Here is an 18,834-nt window from a genome sequence, read left to right on the forward strand (position 1 = left end):
TCCAATTGTTTAACGTTGAGACACAACTTTCATAGCTGTCAGTTAGTGACTCCTTTACCCTGTTTCCTCTGGTTGTACTGAGCCCAACAGTGAGCTGTGATGTGGTATATGTTGGTGTGTGCCTCACTGATTAGCCAGCTGGCCTAGGAACAAAATGAACTCAAAAATAATGAGCACATCTAGGCATCAGTGGATACATGCTTGCTGTGATGCAGGATGGGGCCCTGTGTCTTTGCATGGACATGGGGGAGTTTTCTTTACTTCCATGTTGCATGTTCTAGTTGTGTGTTACAGCGTATTCAGTTGTGTGAATCTATACAAAAACAGAAAACATCATTTTAAAGGGGTTTAACTTGCCTGTAGGTCTGAATGTGACACTGTTTTTTTTTCTATGTGTGAGCCCTGGTGATCTGTCCAGGATGTGCCCAACCTCTCAGTGTCATCTATGATTGGCTGATAATCAGACGTTTTGTTTTTCTCTGATCAGGCATTGATGTTTGACACTGTGAATGGTGGCTAGGAGGAGTTAGGCTAACAGTTTTCATACCACTCAAAAGAACATTTTCCCCACCTATTAAGATTTGTTTTGCTTTTTCCAGAAAGGAAACAGGTGTCAATGGGCACAACAAGAGACCAGGCAGCTGAGTGAAGTTTACATAGACAAGGCTTTTCTAATATCACAGATGTGATTGTCTACACCACGAGGTTGTCTTTTCTGTCACACCATCTATTCCCCATCTATCTTTTTCTTTTCTGTCTCTCTCATGATACTACCTTTTTATTTTCTCCCATCCCTTTTACCATTTTCACATGTAACTGCTGCTGCCAGTTTGGGTCTCCCATTCTTGTCTTTCTCCCTCTTTCCCCACCTCAGCCAGTCTCATCCCTCTTATTCCATCTGTCACAGCAGACTCCGAAAAGTAAACGTAGCTGATTGACTCAGTTTGTCCTCCGTCTGTCTGCGTGAGAAAAGAGTAAAGCAATCAGGGGCTCTCTTTCTCTCACCGTGTGCTTGATAGTGCTGCCTTGTCTCGCTGGTATGCTGATGTGCACACGCACACATACACACAAAGAGACAAAAACACCGTGACTCAATCACCACCATGGCAAGGAAGACTTAGTGAGTGGGAGTAATGGGAGGGAATTCTGTGGAAAATCCCTTTTGATCACCAATCTACTCACTAAAAAGAAAAGAGTGAAAGGTAGATCAGCACCTCTGCTTTGAAAATTCTCATTTAAACTAAATGTATGTGCATCAGCAAAAGTGGAAAACATGACAAATACCCTGGGATCTCATAAAAGTAACTTACTTTACTGCTGTCACTGCCATGCTTATACCCCAGCATGGTGTGGATTAGATTGTATTTAATGCGATTCATTAATTAACACTAATAAATGTAACACTAACAAAACTGGTGTTAATTATCTGTAGACCTGTAAGTGCAAATGACCCCTATACACACAGTCATTTTTTCTATTGTTAATATATAAATAAATATTAAGTATTAAATTGGGTCAATATTTGTACAAAATGAACAGAATAATATAATAATTGGATATTTTCTAACCTAAAATAATCAGTTTTATTGCATCTTTTTGATAAGTCTGTCCTGTTAAACTTACTAACAGTAATACTGGAACAAAAACAGTAATGGGGTGAAACACACATGCTCACAGCTGCTGAGCCACAGATCCTCTGAAAAGCAATCTATTTAGCAGTAGATAGCACCTCAGAGATGGGTTCATCTCTCGCTGTGCCCGAGGAACTGGGACTTGGTTTATTTAAAGGCTCTGTGTCTCCAGAGGGACTTTCAGAGAGATAGTCTTAGATAGGTTTTCTAATAAGTCTGCGAATCTGTGGAACTGTTGCTCTATGCCCCCTTATGCACATTGTAATTCACACAAATTGTAAATTCATTTTGAATCTATCCAAAGATTATGTTTAATAGTGTTAAAAAGAGTGTTATTCCCTTCTAGTGGTGCTGTTCTGGTGCCTGCTGGACATCGTGCCAATTAAGAATGAGAAGGGAGACGTGGTGCTCTTTCTGGCTTCATTTAAGGACATCACCGACACGAAAGCTAAAGCCATTCCAGAGGACAAGAAGGAAGGTCAGTATGTGTATGTTTCAGTGTGTTCATTTTAAATGGATCTAATGGTTCACAGATAAGAAAGAGGGAAACTCCTAATTGCTTAAGTTTTTTTCAGCTTGTGGATTTTGGTCACTGGTTTTAACTAAACAGTACAGAACCAAACTTGTAGTAACTCAGTAAATTAAAACAAACTATATTATTACCGTATATTACCAATATTACTATGCATAGAAGGTGAGTAAATGTTTTGCAATAAATAAAAGGATGGTAAGATCATCTGCCCGTTACGTTGTTTTGACCCTTTTGTTTAAGCCAATATTCAAAGCTGATATCTGTGCACAGGTTTGCTGTTTGCTTTTAAACTCTCAAAATCTTTACCTGGGTTATGTTCAGTAGCAACCTTTTCTTCACTGGCGGCAGTGCAAACAAGTTTAGGCAGGTAGAAGAGCAGGTGGTTGAGGGTAGACAGGGTTAATTTCAGAGACTAATATCTTTGTTAGAAATGCACATCAAATGGCCTTCATGTGTTTTAATTGCTGTATATTCATTATTATAAACACCTATGTGTGTGTGTGTGTGTGTGTGTGTGTGTGTGTGTGTGTCTGTCTGTCTGTCTGTCTGTCTGTCTGTCTCTGTGTCTGTGAAGACACCAAACTGCCCTTTCTCATGGCAGGCCTGCCTCCTCTGGATTTGCCTAATTATTCTCATTACTGTAAAAAAGGGGGAACAGGAAGCAGAAAGCAACGTTATTTTTGTCCACATAATGAAATGCTATTCATAGAAAAAGAAAGAGGCTGATGCAGCATGCCTTCAAACAGAGACAAACACCTCACTATAATGGGCCTGGGTCTGACAAGCCTGTATAAATGAGAATATTAATGTGCTTAAAAGAAAAAAAGATCAACAACCAGGTGATTTCAAGGATGGACAAACATCCTGGATGTGGCCCAGTTAGGTCTCTGTCCTCCACACTCACCAAACAATGTGTGAAAAGAGGGAAACCCAATGTCTGGCGTCAACAATCTCTTCTCTCCACCACCTGTCTCCTCTCCTTACTATCCCTATTTTTGAGTGTTCATCCTCTGTGAAATCTCACTTGTTTCTAGCTTTCTTGTGTCCTTTCCTCACCTCTCTCTGTCCAACACCTCTATTTCTCATCTTTTCCAGCTGGTTTTACACTTTATATTAAATTCCACATCCCCTATCTGCCCTACATGCCTTTGCCCTCCCCCAAAACAAAACACCCACATCTCCCCATTGAATGAAAGTGGAAGGAAATTCATTAGCTCTAAAAATAAGCATGTCTCTGTCTTTGTGCTCCTGCCGTGTCGCATCCTCCAAGGCTGCATCGTGTTATGGATGGGCCCTGTCTGTTCGCCTCATCTGGGGTCCGTCCACACACTCCCAAATCAAACCAAAGAAAACAAGCACACACTTTCCAAAGTTCCAAAGGACACTCAGAAACAGTTATCACTTCTATTCGCCAGCTTTGTTATTGCAGTTATCTCTCCACGAGCCAATCTGGCCTTAGTCCTTTCTTGTGGGTTCACAGCAGTGAGAACCCTGCAGCAATAAACTGCCTTTTCCCATTATCCGACTTCTCTGTCTGAACACATGACTCCTGCACTACCTACTTTATCTACCACTACAATACAATTGGAAGAAACTCATACAAGCAAACCTGCAAGCACACACACAACCCCACCCCAGCAGCAATCTACCATAACAAATCTACCATACTGCACTTAAAATGCCTCTCTGCCCCAATAGTGACTTTTTAAAGCTGAAAACTGCAGTTTTGCTGAAGATAGTGGTTACACAAAAAAACATCGCTGTCCACTATTTCCAGTTTTATAATGTAAATGAAAGTAGATAATAAATGTTTGACATTTACAAAAGCAAAATGACAGTAAGTACCCAGGTTTTTTTTTTTAAACCTCACTCAGAAATTGTGCAATTTGCTCAGAAATTACACATTCTTCCTGTTACATATTCATGTTTCCCTATTCAGGACAGAATATTATGTATGTCATCAAGCATAATGACTGACTCAGTCATCAAGAGTTTACCTTGGGGGGTAAAGTATTGTAGGGGGGTGCTTACTGGTGTGTGTGTGTGTGTGTGTGTGTGTGTGTGTGTGTGTGTGTGTGTGTGTGTGTGTGTGTGTGTGTTTACAGAGCGATGGCGCAGCAGGGTGAAAACAGGCTCTCCATTCAGCTCAGCTCGACTGCGTAGCAGTACGGTGCTCTACCACATCTCTGGTCACCTCCACAGCAGAGAGAAGAGCAAGATTAAACTCAACAAGGTATCGTCAGACACCTCAAACAACGGGGCAGGATGCAACATGATGAAGGGTGATTCAAAAGTGGAAGAGCATGGTCTGTGTAACATGGGAAATGACAAGATAACTACTGTTATTAAAGCATGGGAGACAAACTCTCCAGTAAACAAAATTTTCCAACAAAAACTGCAGTTCATTAAATCACTTCATCACAATCACAAGCGTATCTTGAGAAATAAATAAAACAGAGATTAGTTAGTGTATATTAGTAAATAAATGTATCTACAATTTGTAGTCTTTTAACTTTTATTCTCTTCTCCTGTCCTGTCCAGAATGTTTTTGGGGATCCACCCGCTCTACCAGAGTACAAGGTAGCAGATGCCAAGAAGTCCAAGTTCATCTTACTTCACTACAGCACATTCAAGGCAGGTTGGGATTGGTTGATTCTGCTTGCTACGTTCTACGTTGCTGTGACAGTGCCCTACAATGTGTGTTTCATCGGTGATGATGATGACCTGACTCGCAGCACGACTGTCAGCGACATCGCGGTGGAGATACTGTTCATCATAGGTTAGTCATGCAATAGGTTCAATATAACTGATTTACATCAGTTATTATGTAGAAATTCTTGAAACATTGCTCCATCATTTATAAAACTAAACTACCTACTCCCACATTTTTCTTTCTATTTTCCTGCCAGACATTGTTTTCAATTTTCGCACCAGTTATGTCAGTAAGTCAGGCCAGGTGATCTTTGACGCTCGACAGATTTGCATCCACTACCTGACCACGTGGTTCATCATTGACCTGGTGGCTGCCTTGCCCTTTGACCTGCTCTATGCCTTCAAAGTCAGCGTGGTGAGTAGCCATATACTTGTCGGACTGAATATAATACATATCCCAGAAAAGATAAAAAACATTTAAAAAAGTGAAAAGAAAGGAAGAAAGAGAGAATAAATAAGGACATGTACTGTAAACACAAGCTAATAGACACTGAATTTAAATGCTGTTCTAAAAAACAGACTAATAGCTGATGGATTGTCCAGTATTAAAGAGCCAGTATCTGTAAAGTGCATCACCTCCAGCACATCTGACAATTCATAAGAATAGATCATGTGGATTGTTTCCCTGTTGATTCCATATATTGATTCCAGACTGTACAATCAAACCAATATCATTAAAACCCTTTTTCTGTCCTGCGTAAGTCAAATACACAGCCCCCCTAAGAATAATTGAATGGAGGAAGACACAGAGATCTGGAGCAATTAGGTGGGCCATCGTGTCTTGTCTCAGGCTGAACGATATCACCCAATGGAGGCGTTACACCACATGGAGGTTTTGATTGGTAGTTTTTGGAAGTTTTGCTTTCTAACTTCTAATTTAGAGAAGCAGATCCTTGACTGGGCTTTATGTTGTTTACTTTCACTCAACCATTTTAATGTGAATAGAAATGCCCAGTGTACAGTTGTGACTGCAAACTTCTCCTCTCACATACAGTGGGTGCAATGTGAACAAAGACAGAAAATAGATTTAGCCATAGTGTTAAGAGACATTCATTTGAATAGAGGTGTAAAAAAGGAGTAGTAGGTTTACGAAAAAGAGGAGTAAGAGGAGGGATCAGTGAAGACCAGGCACAGTTATATTGTGTGGAGGGGAAGGGTAGGGGAAGAGTGGACACATTGGCAGGCAGCTCCAGGCAAAAGTGCCTGTTTGGGTTCAGACTATATTAATGGAAATACCATGTGCTGGTGGGGATTTGGGTGTAGGGCTACTGGGTCACAAGTTCCCTTCACTGCCACTGGGGGAGAACAGGAATGGCTGGTAATTGCTGAGTGTTCTGCATGATGCCCCCTCTAAGGACAGAGCATTCAGACTGATGTCCCCTTTGAGGACAGAAGCCATCTTTCACCAAAATGAGCCAAGGGGCCTCAGCGGTGTCTCTTTCTAGAGACCTCCTTCTCTCTCTCTCCTCTCTCTCTCTCTCTTTTGTTGTTGTTGTTGTTGTTGTAGAGTAGTAGTTCTTGTTAATGAAATACTCAAAATACACTTCTTTTTATTGTTGTGCAATACTTATGCATTTTTTATTTCCAGCATATTTTTGAGTTTTTTGAGTCTGTGATCATCCCCTCTACACTTTACTATTACTCTATTGGAAAATTGCATTATTTGTGGTTATTCTTCCACTGCTGCTGCATCAGTAAAACATGACCAGTCACACTGTTATTTGCTTGTAGAGTTATAGGCGTGGCTGCAGGGGAAGAAAATAATGAGCATTTCTGTAAAGTTATAGTCTCATTTGCACAAATACCACCTTAAAAAGCAGAAGCAAAGTAAGCAATCAGGTAGCAAAATGTAAATTTCACACCTGATGAGCAGAGGAAATGAAAATGTGAATGGCACAAGTGAGATGGAAGTGGAAGAGGGAAAGGTTGAAGGAGAAAGTGGCAGGAGGTGTATATGCATTGTTGAGTATATTATGTTACTTACTGCTCATGCTGCTGGAGAAGAATGGGACATGGTGCAGGCTGCTTTCTCCATAGGTGGGATGCGATGTGGTGATGGATGGTGAAGAGGAGCTGGAGCTTCTCCCCAGGGCTCAGTAGAAGGTTTCATTACCCCTCGTGCTGCACCAGTTCTCTGTTTTTTGTAGCAAGCCTGTGGGAAAAAAAAACCCACCAAAAAGCAAAGCCCGGCAGCTGGAGGCGACCCAGAGAGAGCTAACGAGCTGAATGCTTTCTTCAGTAGACCCAGCTCTGGACCCCCTGCTGGCCCTTCCCCCACCGCTCCAGTCCTTACACCTCCCCAGACGGCCAATCCACAACACTCCAACGACCCCTTCCTGCCGGACACTTCTGCTCCGCTGGAAAAGATACCGGTTCTGGGCAGTCGTGGCCTAATGGATAGGGAGTCGGACTTGTAACCTGAAAATTGCAGGTTCGAGTCTCAGGAGCAGGAAATGGTCGGTGGCACGAAGCGAACAGCCAGCGCCTTGTCCACCTTCAATACCATGACTGAGGCGAGACCCTTGAGCAAGGCACCGGACCCCCAACTGCTCCCCGGGTGCCACAGCACTGCCTGCCCACTGCCCCGGGTGTGTGTGCATGGTGTGTGTGTTCACTTGCTGTGTGTGTGCACTCGGGATTGGGTTAAATGCAGAGCACAAATTCTGAGTATGGGTCACCATACTTGGCCAGTTAAGTCACGTTCACGTTCTATGGGAAACATTCTGCGTAGTGCCACTGCCCAAGAGGCCCATCCCATCTGGACATCAGACCAGTTTCTCTGATGTCACACGTGATGAAGGTCCTGGAGAGACTCGTCTTGGCCCAACTTAGACCCCTGGTGGCCTCTGCCCTGCACCCTCTTCAGTTTGCATATCAGCCTCATGTTGGTGAGGACGATACTGTCATCTGTCTGCTCCAGCGTGCTCAGTCTCGCCTGGATGGTGGGAAGGTCACTGTGAGGATCATGTTCTTTGATTTCTCCCGTGCCTTTAACACCATTCAGCCCTTCCTGATGAATGACAAGTTGCTTAGGATGGGTGTCAGCTCCTCCACTGTCTCCTGGATTCTGCCACCTGCAGAAGTTCTCTGATGACTCTGTGGTGGGCAGGAGGCAGAGTACAGAACGCTGATTGGAAACTTTTTGGAGTGGTCCCAGGCCAACCACCTGCTCCTTAATGTGGACAAGACCAAGGAGCTGGTGGTGGACTACAGGAGGAAGAGGATACCAGTGGAGCCCATCATCATCCAGGGCCAGGAGGTGGAAGTTGTGGATCACTACAAATACCTGGGGGTTTCACTTGAACAGCAGGCTGGAGTGATGCTGTGTACAAGAGGGGCATGAGTAGACTCTACTTCCTGAGGAAGCTTGGGTCCTTTAACGTATACAGCAGGATGCTGGAGCTCTTCTACCAGTCTGTAGTTGCGAGTGCCCACTACTTTGCTGTAACCAGTTGGGGGAGCAGCACCACCAAGAGGGACATCAGTCGGATCAATAAACTAATCCGGAAAGCAGGACACATTATTGGCAGGGACATGGAGACGTTCAAGTCAGTGAGGGGCAGGAAGACACTGGACAAACTGCTCTCCATCATGGACAATTCTTCACACCCACTTCACCAGATCATAGAGGGTCACAGGAGCTCATTCTCCAACAGACTCATCCAGCTCCGCTGTCACAGCGAACAGTACAGGACTTCGTTCATACCGTTCGTCATCCTTCTGTTTAATAACTCCCCCCTTTGCAGCAGATGACTCCACCATCCTCCACCACAGTCTCTTCTGTGATGTTGACTATGTATGTTTGTATATAGTGTATATTTACTTCTATATCTGTGTATATTGCACATATTTAATTGTATTTTCTGCTCGTATTTTTCTATTCTATTTTCATTTTTATTACTTAATAGTCTTCAAGATTGTCTGTATGTAACTGAGCTACTGTGACCAAGGAACTTCCCTTGTGGACCAATAAAGTTAATCTAATCTAAATCTAATCTAATCTAATCTAATAAGGACTGTCCACACAGCTTGTCTTCATGGTCTGTAAAAACACAGTGATTCTGTAATTCTCACTGTCTCTCACATGCAAACATTTGTAGAGACATCCCAGCTGACCTTGGGTGAGAGGTGGGGTACAACATGAACAGATTGCCAGTCTATCACAGGAATGACACATATAGACAGACCAACACTCACATTCACACCTACAGGCAATTTAGAGTCACAAATTAACCTATAACCCCAATCTGCTTGTCACTGGACTGTGGGAAGCCAGAGTGTCCAGAGAAAACCCACTCATGAAAACTCCACACATAAAGACCCTCAAACAGCCCACTGAAATTGTGAGTACTGGACAGTAGAGCACTGACCTCATAACAGTTGTTATAAACTAAAAATAACACACACACACACACACACACACGCACAAAGACTCACTACATGAATGCATATGCCTGTGCACATGGTGGGACTAAACATTGTCAGCAAGCCCCAAATGACTGTTGGTGGAGGTTGCCTGAGGAGCATGTGCACAATGGATGTTTCACACATTCATGTCACATCTACAGCGCATGAATGTGAGGAAAGATGTGAACGGGAACTTGACGTTGTGCATGTAAGTCGGCAGGAACAAGCAGAAAGGGTGTGACAAAAGCAGTTTCATTTGTGAAAGACTAAAGGAGTGAAGGCGCAAAAGACATAAAAAGAAGAAAACTGGAGTAAAGAAATATGTTATGAAGACCGGAGGGGGGGAACAACAGAACACACCTGCAAGCAAGTGCCTGATTGCTCTAATTGCTATTTTTATAATCAAGGATCCTTCATCAAGAAATCTTCATATAGATCATATTGTTGATGTGTTTACAAGCATTTGTCAAGTTCTAATTATAGAATGTGAGAGTGGTTGAGCAGTTTGTATCACTGGAGGGGACATGAAGAATGGCTAAGAGCTTTTTGTCACCTCAGACAGGGCTGTGGATGAAATTGTCTATTAGCCAGTGTGTGTATTAAGCTGGTTTATCACGCTTCCAGTGACATTTACTGTCTGTAAAAGGGAGACGACTTCAGACTGCTGCTCACAGTTTCTGTCTCACTGTCTGTCTGTCTGAATTTGCCCTCCGAAAATCAACAAAAAAAATCAAAATCAAAAAAAAAAAAGGTTATGTAATCGTGATACTTAGTAGGAACACTGTTGCCTTCAGGACTTATAGGTAGATATTCAGTGATGACATCAGTGTGTGTTTTTGTGTATAAACAAGGTAGCTAGTGCAATTTAGTTTAACACATGTAGCTGTGATGCTGATCATCTTCACAAAATGATTTTTATGCTACAAAACTGCAGGAAGTTCCTAAATTTGCCATCAGCATCCTGAAAATAAACTTACCTTGGGTTGCTGATCTTCATCCCCAGGTGTCTGTGGTCCACCTGTTAAAAACGGTACGTCTGCTCCGTTTGCTGCGGCTGCTCCAGAAGATGGACCGCTACTCCCAGCACAGCACGGTGGTCCTCACCCTGCTAATGTCCATGTTTGCCCTGCTGGCCCACTGGATGGCTTGCATCTGGTACATCATAGGCAAGATGGAGATGGAGGCCAACGCCTACAACTGGGATATTGGTGAGTAAAGGATAGAATTATGCCAAGTATCAAATCCAAACGCCTTCCAAACACCCCTTGCTGTCGATGTTTTAAAACTAGACAGAGAACAGCAATGAGCTCCACAGCATCATTCTTTCAGCTCACTGTGGATACTACTGGGCACTATACCAAGTACAGAAGTGTATCTTCAGGCACCAAAGGGCTCGGGGAGCTTGGATTAGTGTTACTGGGGAGTGTAATGTGCTAGCAAGTGTGTTTATAAAATCACACAGACCTGTATTATTATTCTGGCATAAAGAAACTATGTCATTGCCTTGACGCACATAACAACATGGTGGGTGCTCACATTCTGTCAATAAAATAATTAGATTTTTTTTTTTAGATTCCACTTGGCAGGAGTTTATCATAGTTCATAACACCAACATTTTCCATTACAACACCTCCCTATGTAAAACAACAGTGGACCCTGGCAGTGCCAAACACTGGGCTGAGACAGGAGGATCTGAAATAGAGTTTAAAGATGAGAGGATTGTAGAACAGAGGATGTTTGGGGAAGACTTGATTTTAGGGAAGAAGTGGTTTTTTGTTTGTGTTAAACTGTGAAGCCAAATGACGTGTTTTCATTTTATCTAGGTTTTTCTAGCTGTGGGAGCCATTATCCAGCATTGTCAAGCTCTGTACTAAATCAATCTAAAGAAAGTGCTGAGCTCTTATGGGCAACAATCTGTGGAATAAATGATTCATGGCTCATGGCTCCAAAGAAAGACTGTAAAGTTCAAGTGATTTTTTTTTTTTTTTTGATCATCTGGTGTTAATAAATAAAATAATTTATTTGATCAAATAAATCCCAACTATACAAAATGTCATTTAGGCCATTTGTTCATCACTCTTTTTATCTATTATTAGCTGTTTGTACTCATATTTAATTTCAGATTTTTCACAGTGTGTGTGGTAAATATGTCAGTATGCTGATTCAATTCAGTTTCATTGCTCGTTATTTCAGATTTACCAGTGATGCATGAAAGCTGCTTTTTTTTGAGAAAGTAGAACTTGAAATTTACCTGTAGATGTGTATTTTATGGTTTTATTTTATTATTATTTTATGGTAGTCCTCCTGTGGGTTTTTAAAACATGACCTGCTGCTCTTAAAGTACATCAGTAAAGACACCACATTTAGGTCTGTTTGAATCACGTAGTATTGAATTGCGAGGTTATTGCCAATAACTATATTACTGACACATAATACTGTCATACTATGAAGTCGTTTGCAGTCCAGAGATATTAGTGCATGTTTGTTTCACTAAACTGTGTATTGTGGCATCTGAATTAAGTTTGAGTTCCTCACTGATTCTATTTATTTATTCAGTCTTTTGTTAATATGTGCATTCGTTGTGAGTAAATGTGTGTGTGTGTGTGTGTGTGTGTGTGTGTGTGTGTGTGTGTGTGTGTGTTTGTGTGAGGGTGTGTGTGTGTGTGTGTGTGTGTGTGTGTGTGCTCTTGTATGGCTCTGGGTTATACATTGTGAGGACAGTGACAAAGTGGGGACATCACTTTTTCATATATCTGTTTGAGGGTCAGGACTTGTTTTTATGTTTAGGGTTAAGGGTAAAGGTTGGGCTTAGATATTTAGTTGTAATAATTAAGGTTAGAGGAAGAGGTTTGGGAATAAATTAAGTAGGTGCCCTCACAAAGATAGCTGTACAGGTGTGTGTGTATGTATACCTTCATGCAGGTGCTGTGTGTAAGTTTTAAAATTGACTGAGCCAATCGTGTGATTCTTTTCCTAATTAATGATAGAGCCCCCAGGGTTCCGTCTCAGCTTCCAGGTCCCTCATATAATAAGGCCCACTGGGCTGATCTCTGGTCAGTATCGATGAGCTGCACCTCTTGCAATTACTTTGCCCCGGTGTCTTCATAACTGGTTCCGGGTCAGCATTGACTGGATCATGAGAACAATGCAGATTTCTCTTCACCAATTACTGCATTTCAGTGCCATAAAATAACAGGTACATGAGCCACTGTGTATTCTAATTATACATTTCTGATGCCGAACTGAGTGTTGAATTCATAGAGCTATAGGGGCCTCTATCCAATTACCATTCATCAGTGTCTGCAGAAGACTCTCCTGGGATCAGCTGTATGTCACCACAGTGTACTGGCCAAGGAAAGGTTCTGGTTCCCAACCATTTAAATCCATTGTTAATTCCACCACTCTGGATTTAGCATGGAGGAGACCACTGAACCCAGGACAGCCCTCTGTGTCTGTATCTTCACTTCCTTAAAAATAACCAATACAGCTCACTGTATTAATAAAACTACAGATTCTGTGTAATTGTATGGTGATAATATGTAGGAATACAAGAAGAATAAATATATGAATATTCAGTGTTTTGTAATAGACTTTTATTGATCCTTTAATACTTGCTACAGGTCAGAAGAGACAGGGGTTTTTGAGAATTGTTCTGTCATAGTTATCTCTTTTAGTGACCATACTGTTATGACCAATGTTATTATCTTGGAAATCACAACAAAAGCACCTGTTTTACTAGAGTTACCCATCCATTTGTTCTTTTATCCTTAAATTCCCCACTTTAACTATTTAACTCCAGGATGGCTCCATGAGCTCGGGAAACGTCTGGAGTCGCCGTACTTTGCCATAGGAGGTGTGAATGGAACCGGCAGCAGCCTGTCCATCCGCAGCGTCTACATTGCTTCACTCTACTTCACCCTCAGCAGTCTGACCAGCGTGGGCTTTGGCAACGTTTCAGCCAACACTGATGCAGAAAAGATCTTCTCTATTTGTGTCATGCTCATAGGAGGTAGAGAGAACACACACCTCAGTGATCACATTCATGTAAAGTATTACATAAAGTCATCACATGACTATAGGTTTGGAAATGGCTTTTGTGTAAATCAACATGTTACACAAATGTCTGCAGGGTGTTCTGAGCCAGTTTAAACTGGATCCTTACACTAGGTTTGTTTTTTGGGGGAGGTCAGTGTGGAGGGGTTTTCCCTGTGGACACTCCCCACTCTTGTTCAGCTAAATGTTAAATGTTTCTGGCTGCCTGGAGGTGATAGCAATCACAGACGCACAACACACATACGCATGTTTGCACACACACACACATCCTTATGTCCCTTGTTTGTTAACGTGAAATGAAAACTAAGACAACACACCTGTTCATATTTATAACAGACTATAGATGAAATGTGGTGAATCTGTGGAATAAATTGAATTACTGACTCATTAGAATAAAACGAAAGAGGAAATATCTGATATAGTAGGTAAACAGTTTTAAGGGATGGGACTGAAAGCATTTATTTTTGGTAAATAGCACATGTCGGAAACAGGAGTCAGTGGTGCAGCAGTCACACTCAACACATGTACTGTGTGCGGTGTTTTCATGTCTGGAGGCGTGTGAGACACCTGCAGCACAGTTGTAAACTCAATAAGATTAGGAGGGTGGATTACCTGTGGGTGTGTAAAAAGCAGGTTTCTGTCATTCCAATCAATTCAGATTTTCTCAGTTCTGACACTGATTATCCTGTCTAGCTGGGGCAGAGATAAAGACGTGAATGTAATTTAATATACAGCTGACTGACTGGTTTGTCTGTTTATTTGATCACATAAATTTACAGCTTCCAATAAGATTCCTATTCATATATTCCCATTCAAATTCCCATTCAGAAATTCAGAAATTTTTAGCTTTTTGTTATTTGTCGTATCTCCTGGCAATGTGGCTACAGCAGCAGTAGGTGTGATTTTGGAAATATCTGTTTGGTTGTAAAGACATGAAAAGACCCGACATGACTGCTCCTTGCAGCTTCCATTGACCAGCACTGGGCGAGTAGGTGTTGAAGTGTTGTCCACTGTGTCTCAAAGAGCCCCTGTAGTGTCTCTTTCTACATAATGACACTGTTTACGGTGAAGTACACAAAAATATTTTTCTGCTGGCACCAAGTCCATGCCATTGAAACAGTGACTAAAAGATCTTTCTATTCTGGTTCCCTGTCTTGACAATTCATTGTCAGTTAAATCTAATTTATTTTTTCGTTATTTTTTTCCCTGTCTAGTTCCCCCATCATACCGTCCTCTCTTTATCTTCCTCTTCTTACCTGCAGCACTGATGCATGCCTTGGTCTTTGGTAATGTGACAGCCATTATTCAGAGGATGTACTCGCGCTGGTCCCAGTATCACACCAGAACCAAAGACCTCAAGGACTTCATTCGTGTCCATCATCTGCCACAGAGCCTCAAGCAGAGAATGTTGGAGTATTTTCAGACGACCTGGTCAGTCAACAATGGCATCGACTGCAACGAGGTAATAAACAGTCTGATTCAGTTTGAAAACTTTCTTAAATCCTTATCCTTCTCGTTCAGTTAACTTAGAGTCTTGACATCGAGCAGCGTCGCAAATAGGGATCAATACTTCATTTGAAAGATCACATACTTTTGCCTCCTCACATGTGAGTCACATTTATATGATTAACATTACATGATGTCCTGACCATGTAAAAGCATGTTGTTTTTCTCAGCACTGACTGACAAGGAGGAGACAGAACACAAGTATGAAAACATTGATATGACATCACTTCTCTGTCTTCATTGACAATTTGTGGATCACAGGACACTATGTCACCTCATGATTCAGGATATGACTGTATATGAAACTGGGCAAACAGGATGTCACAGTATAAGCTGCTGTTAGAAAATATATTAGTATATCCACTCAAGCAAATGTACCTAAGCACATTTGTCAGTATGTTTTATCTCCTTGATGATATGTTTTGTTTTTGCCTTACTACATTTGTGATGAAAATGTTCTTTTACTCCACCACATTTATTTAAAAGTGTTAGCTAATAATTACTTCGCAAAATGTAAAAATAATAATAAACTATGCAACATATATAAAGTTTAAATTAGTTCCACCATGATCCGCTACATAATTAAAATGCTGCATACTAATATTTCATTGTTAATTATAATATACAGTATATAAAAATATGCTGAAAAGGAGAATTCTGAATAGTGAATGTTTTATATATTGATGCTAACTAATAATTATGTGTGTTTAATGCAGGACTTCAACTCTTAGTACCTTATTATTACAATCAGATTGCTTCTATATCAAGGACATAAATGTTCTGAGTAAATCCTACTTTATTCACTGGTAGTCGTGGAGCAATGTTAATGATTTTGGAATTGAAGCTTATGCTATAGTGGCATTTATTGCGGGTGGTGCTGGACAGAAAAGTCTGCTAAATAAAGACCTGCAAAAAACACACATGAACATAAACTGAAAAGTAGAGAGAGGTGGAAAATGACTGGAGTTTGCAAATGCAGTTTGGACAGCTTAGACAAAACCCAAGCAGAAAAAGAAGAGTTAACAGCACCTTTTCTTGACAAGCCTGAGGAAACAGAGGCAACCAGTCAGTAGTCTGATAGAGGCTCATCCATCTAGGCTGTGAATTCCTGCGAGACAGCTGTCAAAACCCAGGCCAGTGCTTAGATGGAGTGATGAAGATGATTCCCAGACAGATGAATTATAGATGGGCCTGTTGATTAAAGTCAGCCTGGCTCTGATGACTCATTGAGCGACTCTGTGACGGTGAGCTCCAGATCTTTGTCATGACAAGCAGACAGATGTTTTGTTTTGTTTTGTTTCGTTTCTTTTAATGGTGATAGGGATATTCCAGATTTTAGTTGGGTGTTTAAGTTGTGGTTAGCAACAATTTATATTGTATTGATTTACAGTAATATGTAAGTAGTATTATTGATTTTGAATGAATCAAACTATTGATTCTGGGCTATACTGTGTAAAAAAAAAAAAAAAAAAACTTAATTCGATTTGGCATTAATGTTTCCTGTAGTACAATATCTTAAGAATTTAATAAATAGAAAATCTAACCATTTAGTTACGGCTTAGCTCTATCCCTCATCCTCTCCTCACTCTTAACTGCCTCCTCTTTTTCTGTCTCATCCTCGCTCCTATCATCTCTGCAGCTGCTGAAGGATTTCCCGGACGAGCTGCGGTCCGACATCACCATGCACCTTAACAAAGAGATACTGGAGCTGTCGCTGTTTGCCTCAGCCAGTCGTGGCTGCCTGCGCTCCCTGTCTCTGCACATCAAGACCTCTTTCTCTGCTCCTGGAGAGTACCTCCTCCGACAAGGCGATGCACTGCAGGCCATCTTTTTTGTCTGCTCTGGATCCATGGAGGTGCTGAAAGATGGCATGGTGCTGGCCATCCTGGGTACGATTAAGGGACGGGGAGGGTGGGGGGGTGCGGCTGGTGATGTGAAGGCCGAGCAAGAATTTCTCTGTGTCATCATTAGAGTGTTACAAAGAAACCCACATTTAAAAGTGCTGCAGAGCTCATTGTGATAACGCTGGGTTGTGTAAATGAGCTCATTGTTTGAAAGAATGTTTGAAGAATTACAGTGTCCTAAATCCTTCAGCCCATTCTCACAGCCTATTGTTATTGCAAAGTTACAAAAGTTTATTTTATTGGAGTTTATCCCATAAAATCAACTATTGCTCAACAATAGGGTCTAGCAATAAGAGCTAAAGAAGGCCTTATTTATTGCTGTACATACAAAATGAAGGAGACAGATTCTTAATTTCCAAAGTCTTACTTGTTTTTTAAGAACATAACAGTGTTAATACTTATTTGGTATTTCCATGGTGAACAACCATAATAACTAGATGTGGAAACAGACACAGACACTCAGACATTGCAGACGGTCTAACACTCTATAGCAGTAGTCCATTCAGTTATCGCCACCACTCCAGTGATGTCCAGCTGTGTATGGTCAGGCCTGTTCTTTAGCACTGTGATTCAGTCCTGTCCAGTTTAATCTGTGTTGCCCAGTTCAGCTCAGACCATTTTCACTGCAGATGGGTAATTTCAGTTCTCTAGTCGAGTCTGTTTTAGTGCTGTCTAGTCCTGTCCCTTTGTAAGTAGCTGCAATCAGTCTTTATATGACACTCTGGGCCAAATCTGTACATGTTACATTAATGTTTGATTTCATAGAGCTGTGGTTAATTATAATAGCAGCTGTGCTCTCTGTTCATCCAACAACAGAAACAGAATAATATAATAGGGGGAATTTCAATGGTGGGAAAACCCTAAATCAGCAATTCCAGAAAAATAAACTGTTGTGATGCTAAAATAGAAATTGGCTACTCGTTAATGAAGAAATGAGATTCCAAAACATTTACTAAAGCTGCAATTCAGCCCAAGCTAATACAAGAACTTTGGATTTCTTTATGCACATTTGAAAGGGAGTCAGCAGGAGTCATTATGTGAAGTTCTAATTAAAGGAACTCTAGATTAAATTGTATTTTTTCAAAAAGCATAAAAGGAATGGGTGCTTGTTAAAAAAAGGATAAAAAAAGACAAGATATTGCAACCAATGGTAGATGGCAAGATTTGTGAGCTGATTTTAACCAAACAGGATGATGTTTTTTTATTTTATCACAAACTGCTCATGAGGAAAAACATTTCAAGTATGTACGTGTTGAGATTTATAGAGGTATCTTTCTGGTGCAAAAATGGTTTTGGAGCTAATTCGGTGCACTCAAGACAGATGGTTACTCTAGCTTGTTACCATCACATCTTTCCTTCACTGCATACACACAAATTTGCACCTGGTGAGTGCTGGAGAGTATCCCACTCAAAACTGATGCTCACAGTTTCTGTGAATTTTTGGGGATATAGTGAAAAAAAAAAAAAATCATACACCCAAAAGCAAAATAAATCTGAAACAAGAAAAGAACCAGCATCGCTCTAGCTGTGTTCCCACGCATGCACTTCTGCTGTTGCAACATAGCCTCTTGTACTGTGTGACCTCAGTGGCTTCTGTTATCTGACCTTCATGACACACAGTTATAGACCAATCTGCCACAACCATGTGTGTGCCAGGAAGGTTTGTGTGTAAGCGTGTGTGAGCGAGTCAGTAATAGAAAGAGGGAAAGGGAATCTGAAACTTCATCCATCACTTTGTCTCTGTTGGAGCACTATTTACAATCTTTATCTTGAGCTTTGTTATTGTGTTCCGGTCGTGTGTCTTCTTACCTGTTGTTTGTCTCAGCACCTGTTTGTCAGTGTCTGGGTGTGTGTGTGCAACGAGTAGGTGGAATTGTTTACTGGTACACACAATGGCGTTTATTTGTGCATGTGGGTGAGTGCATATGTATGTGTGGGCTTGACAGGCGGAAAGCATTGTCTCTGTGCTCGCCTGCTGACTGTGCAGAAGGTCAGGCTGACATTGAGTGTCTGACTGAAGGAGAGAGAAAAAAAGCTTCCCTCTATCTGTTTCTCTTTCTGTGTATGTTCATTCGATCCCTCGCTTCCT

The 18,834-nt window shown here is 41.3% G+C and overlaps 1 protein-coding gene across 1 annotated transcript in view; it reads left to right on the forward strand.

Annotated features, from left to right (window-relative positions):
- Positions 1–18,834, forward strand: part of kcnh8 (potassium voltage-gated channel, subfamily H (eag-related), member 8) — a 41,471-nt gene that overhangs the window by 13,347 nt on the left and 9,290 nt on the right. Inside the window, exons 3-10 of the mRNA XM_026300182.1 lie at positions 1,978–2,109; positions 4,269–4,396; positions 4,705–4,942; positions 5,073–5,230; positions 10,286–10,490; positions 13,082–13,291; positions 14,598–14,797; positions 16,481–16,730. Coding sequence (XP_026155967.1) covers positions 1,978–2,109; positions 4,269–4,396; positions 4,705–4,942; positions 5,073–5,230; positions 10,286–10,490; positions 13,082–13,291; positions 14,598–14,797; positions 16,481–16,730 — 1,521 coding nt within the window. The remainder of the gene's footprint in view (positions 1–1,977; positions 2,110–4,268; positions 4,397–4,704; positions 4,943–5,072; positions 5,231–10,285; positions 10,491–13,081; positions 13,292–14,597; positions 14,798–16,480; positions 16,731–18,834) is intronic.

Source organism: Mastacembelus armatus, chromosome 11, assembly GCF_900324485.2.
Source record: "Mastacembelus armatus chromosome 11, fMasArm1.2, whole genome shotgun sequence".
In the NCBI taxonomy this organism is placed as follows: domain Eukaryota; kingdom Metazoa; phylum Chordata; class Actinopteri; order Synbranchiformes; family Mastacembelidae; genus Mastacembelus; species Mastacembelus armatus.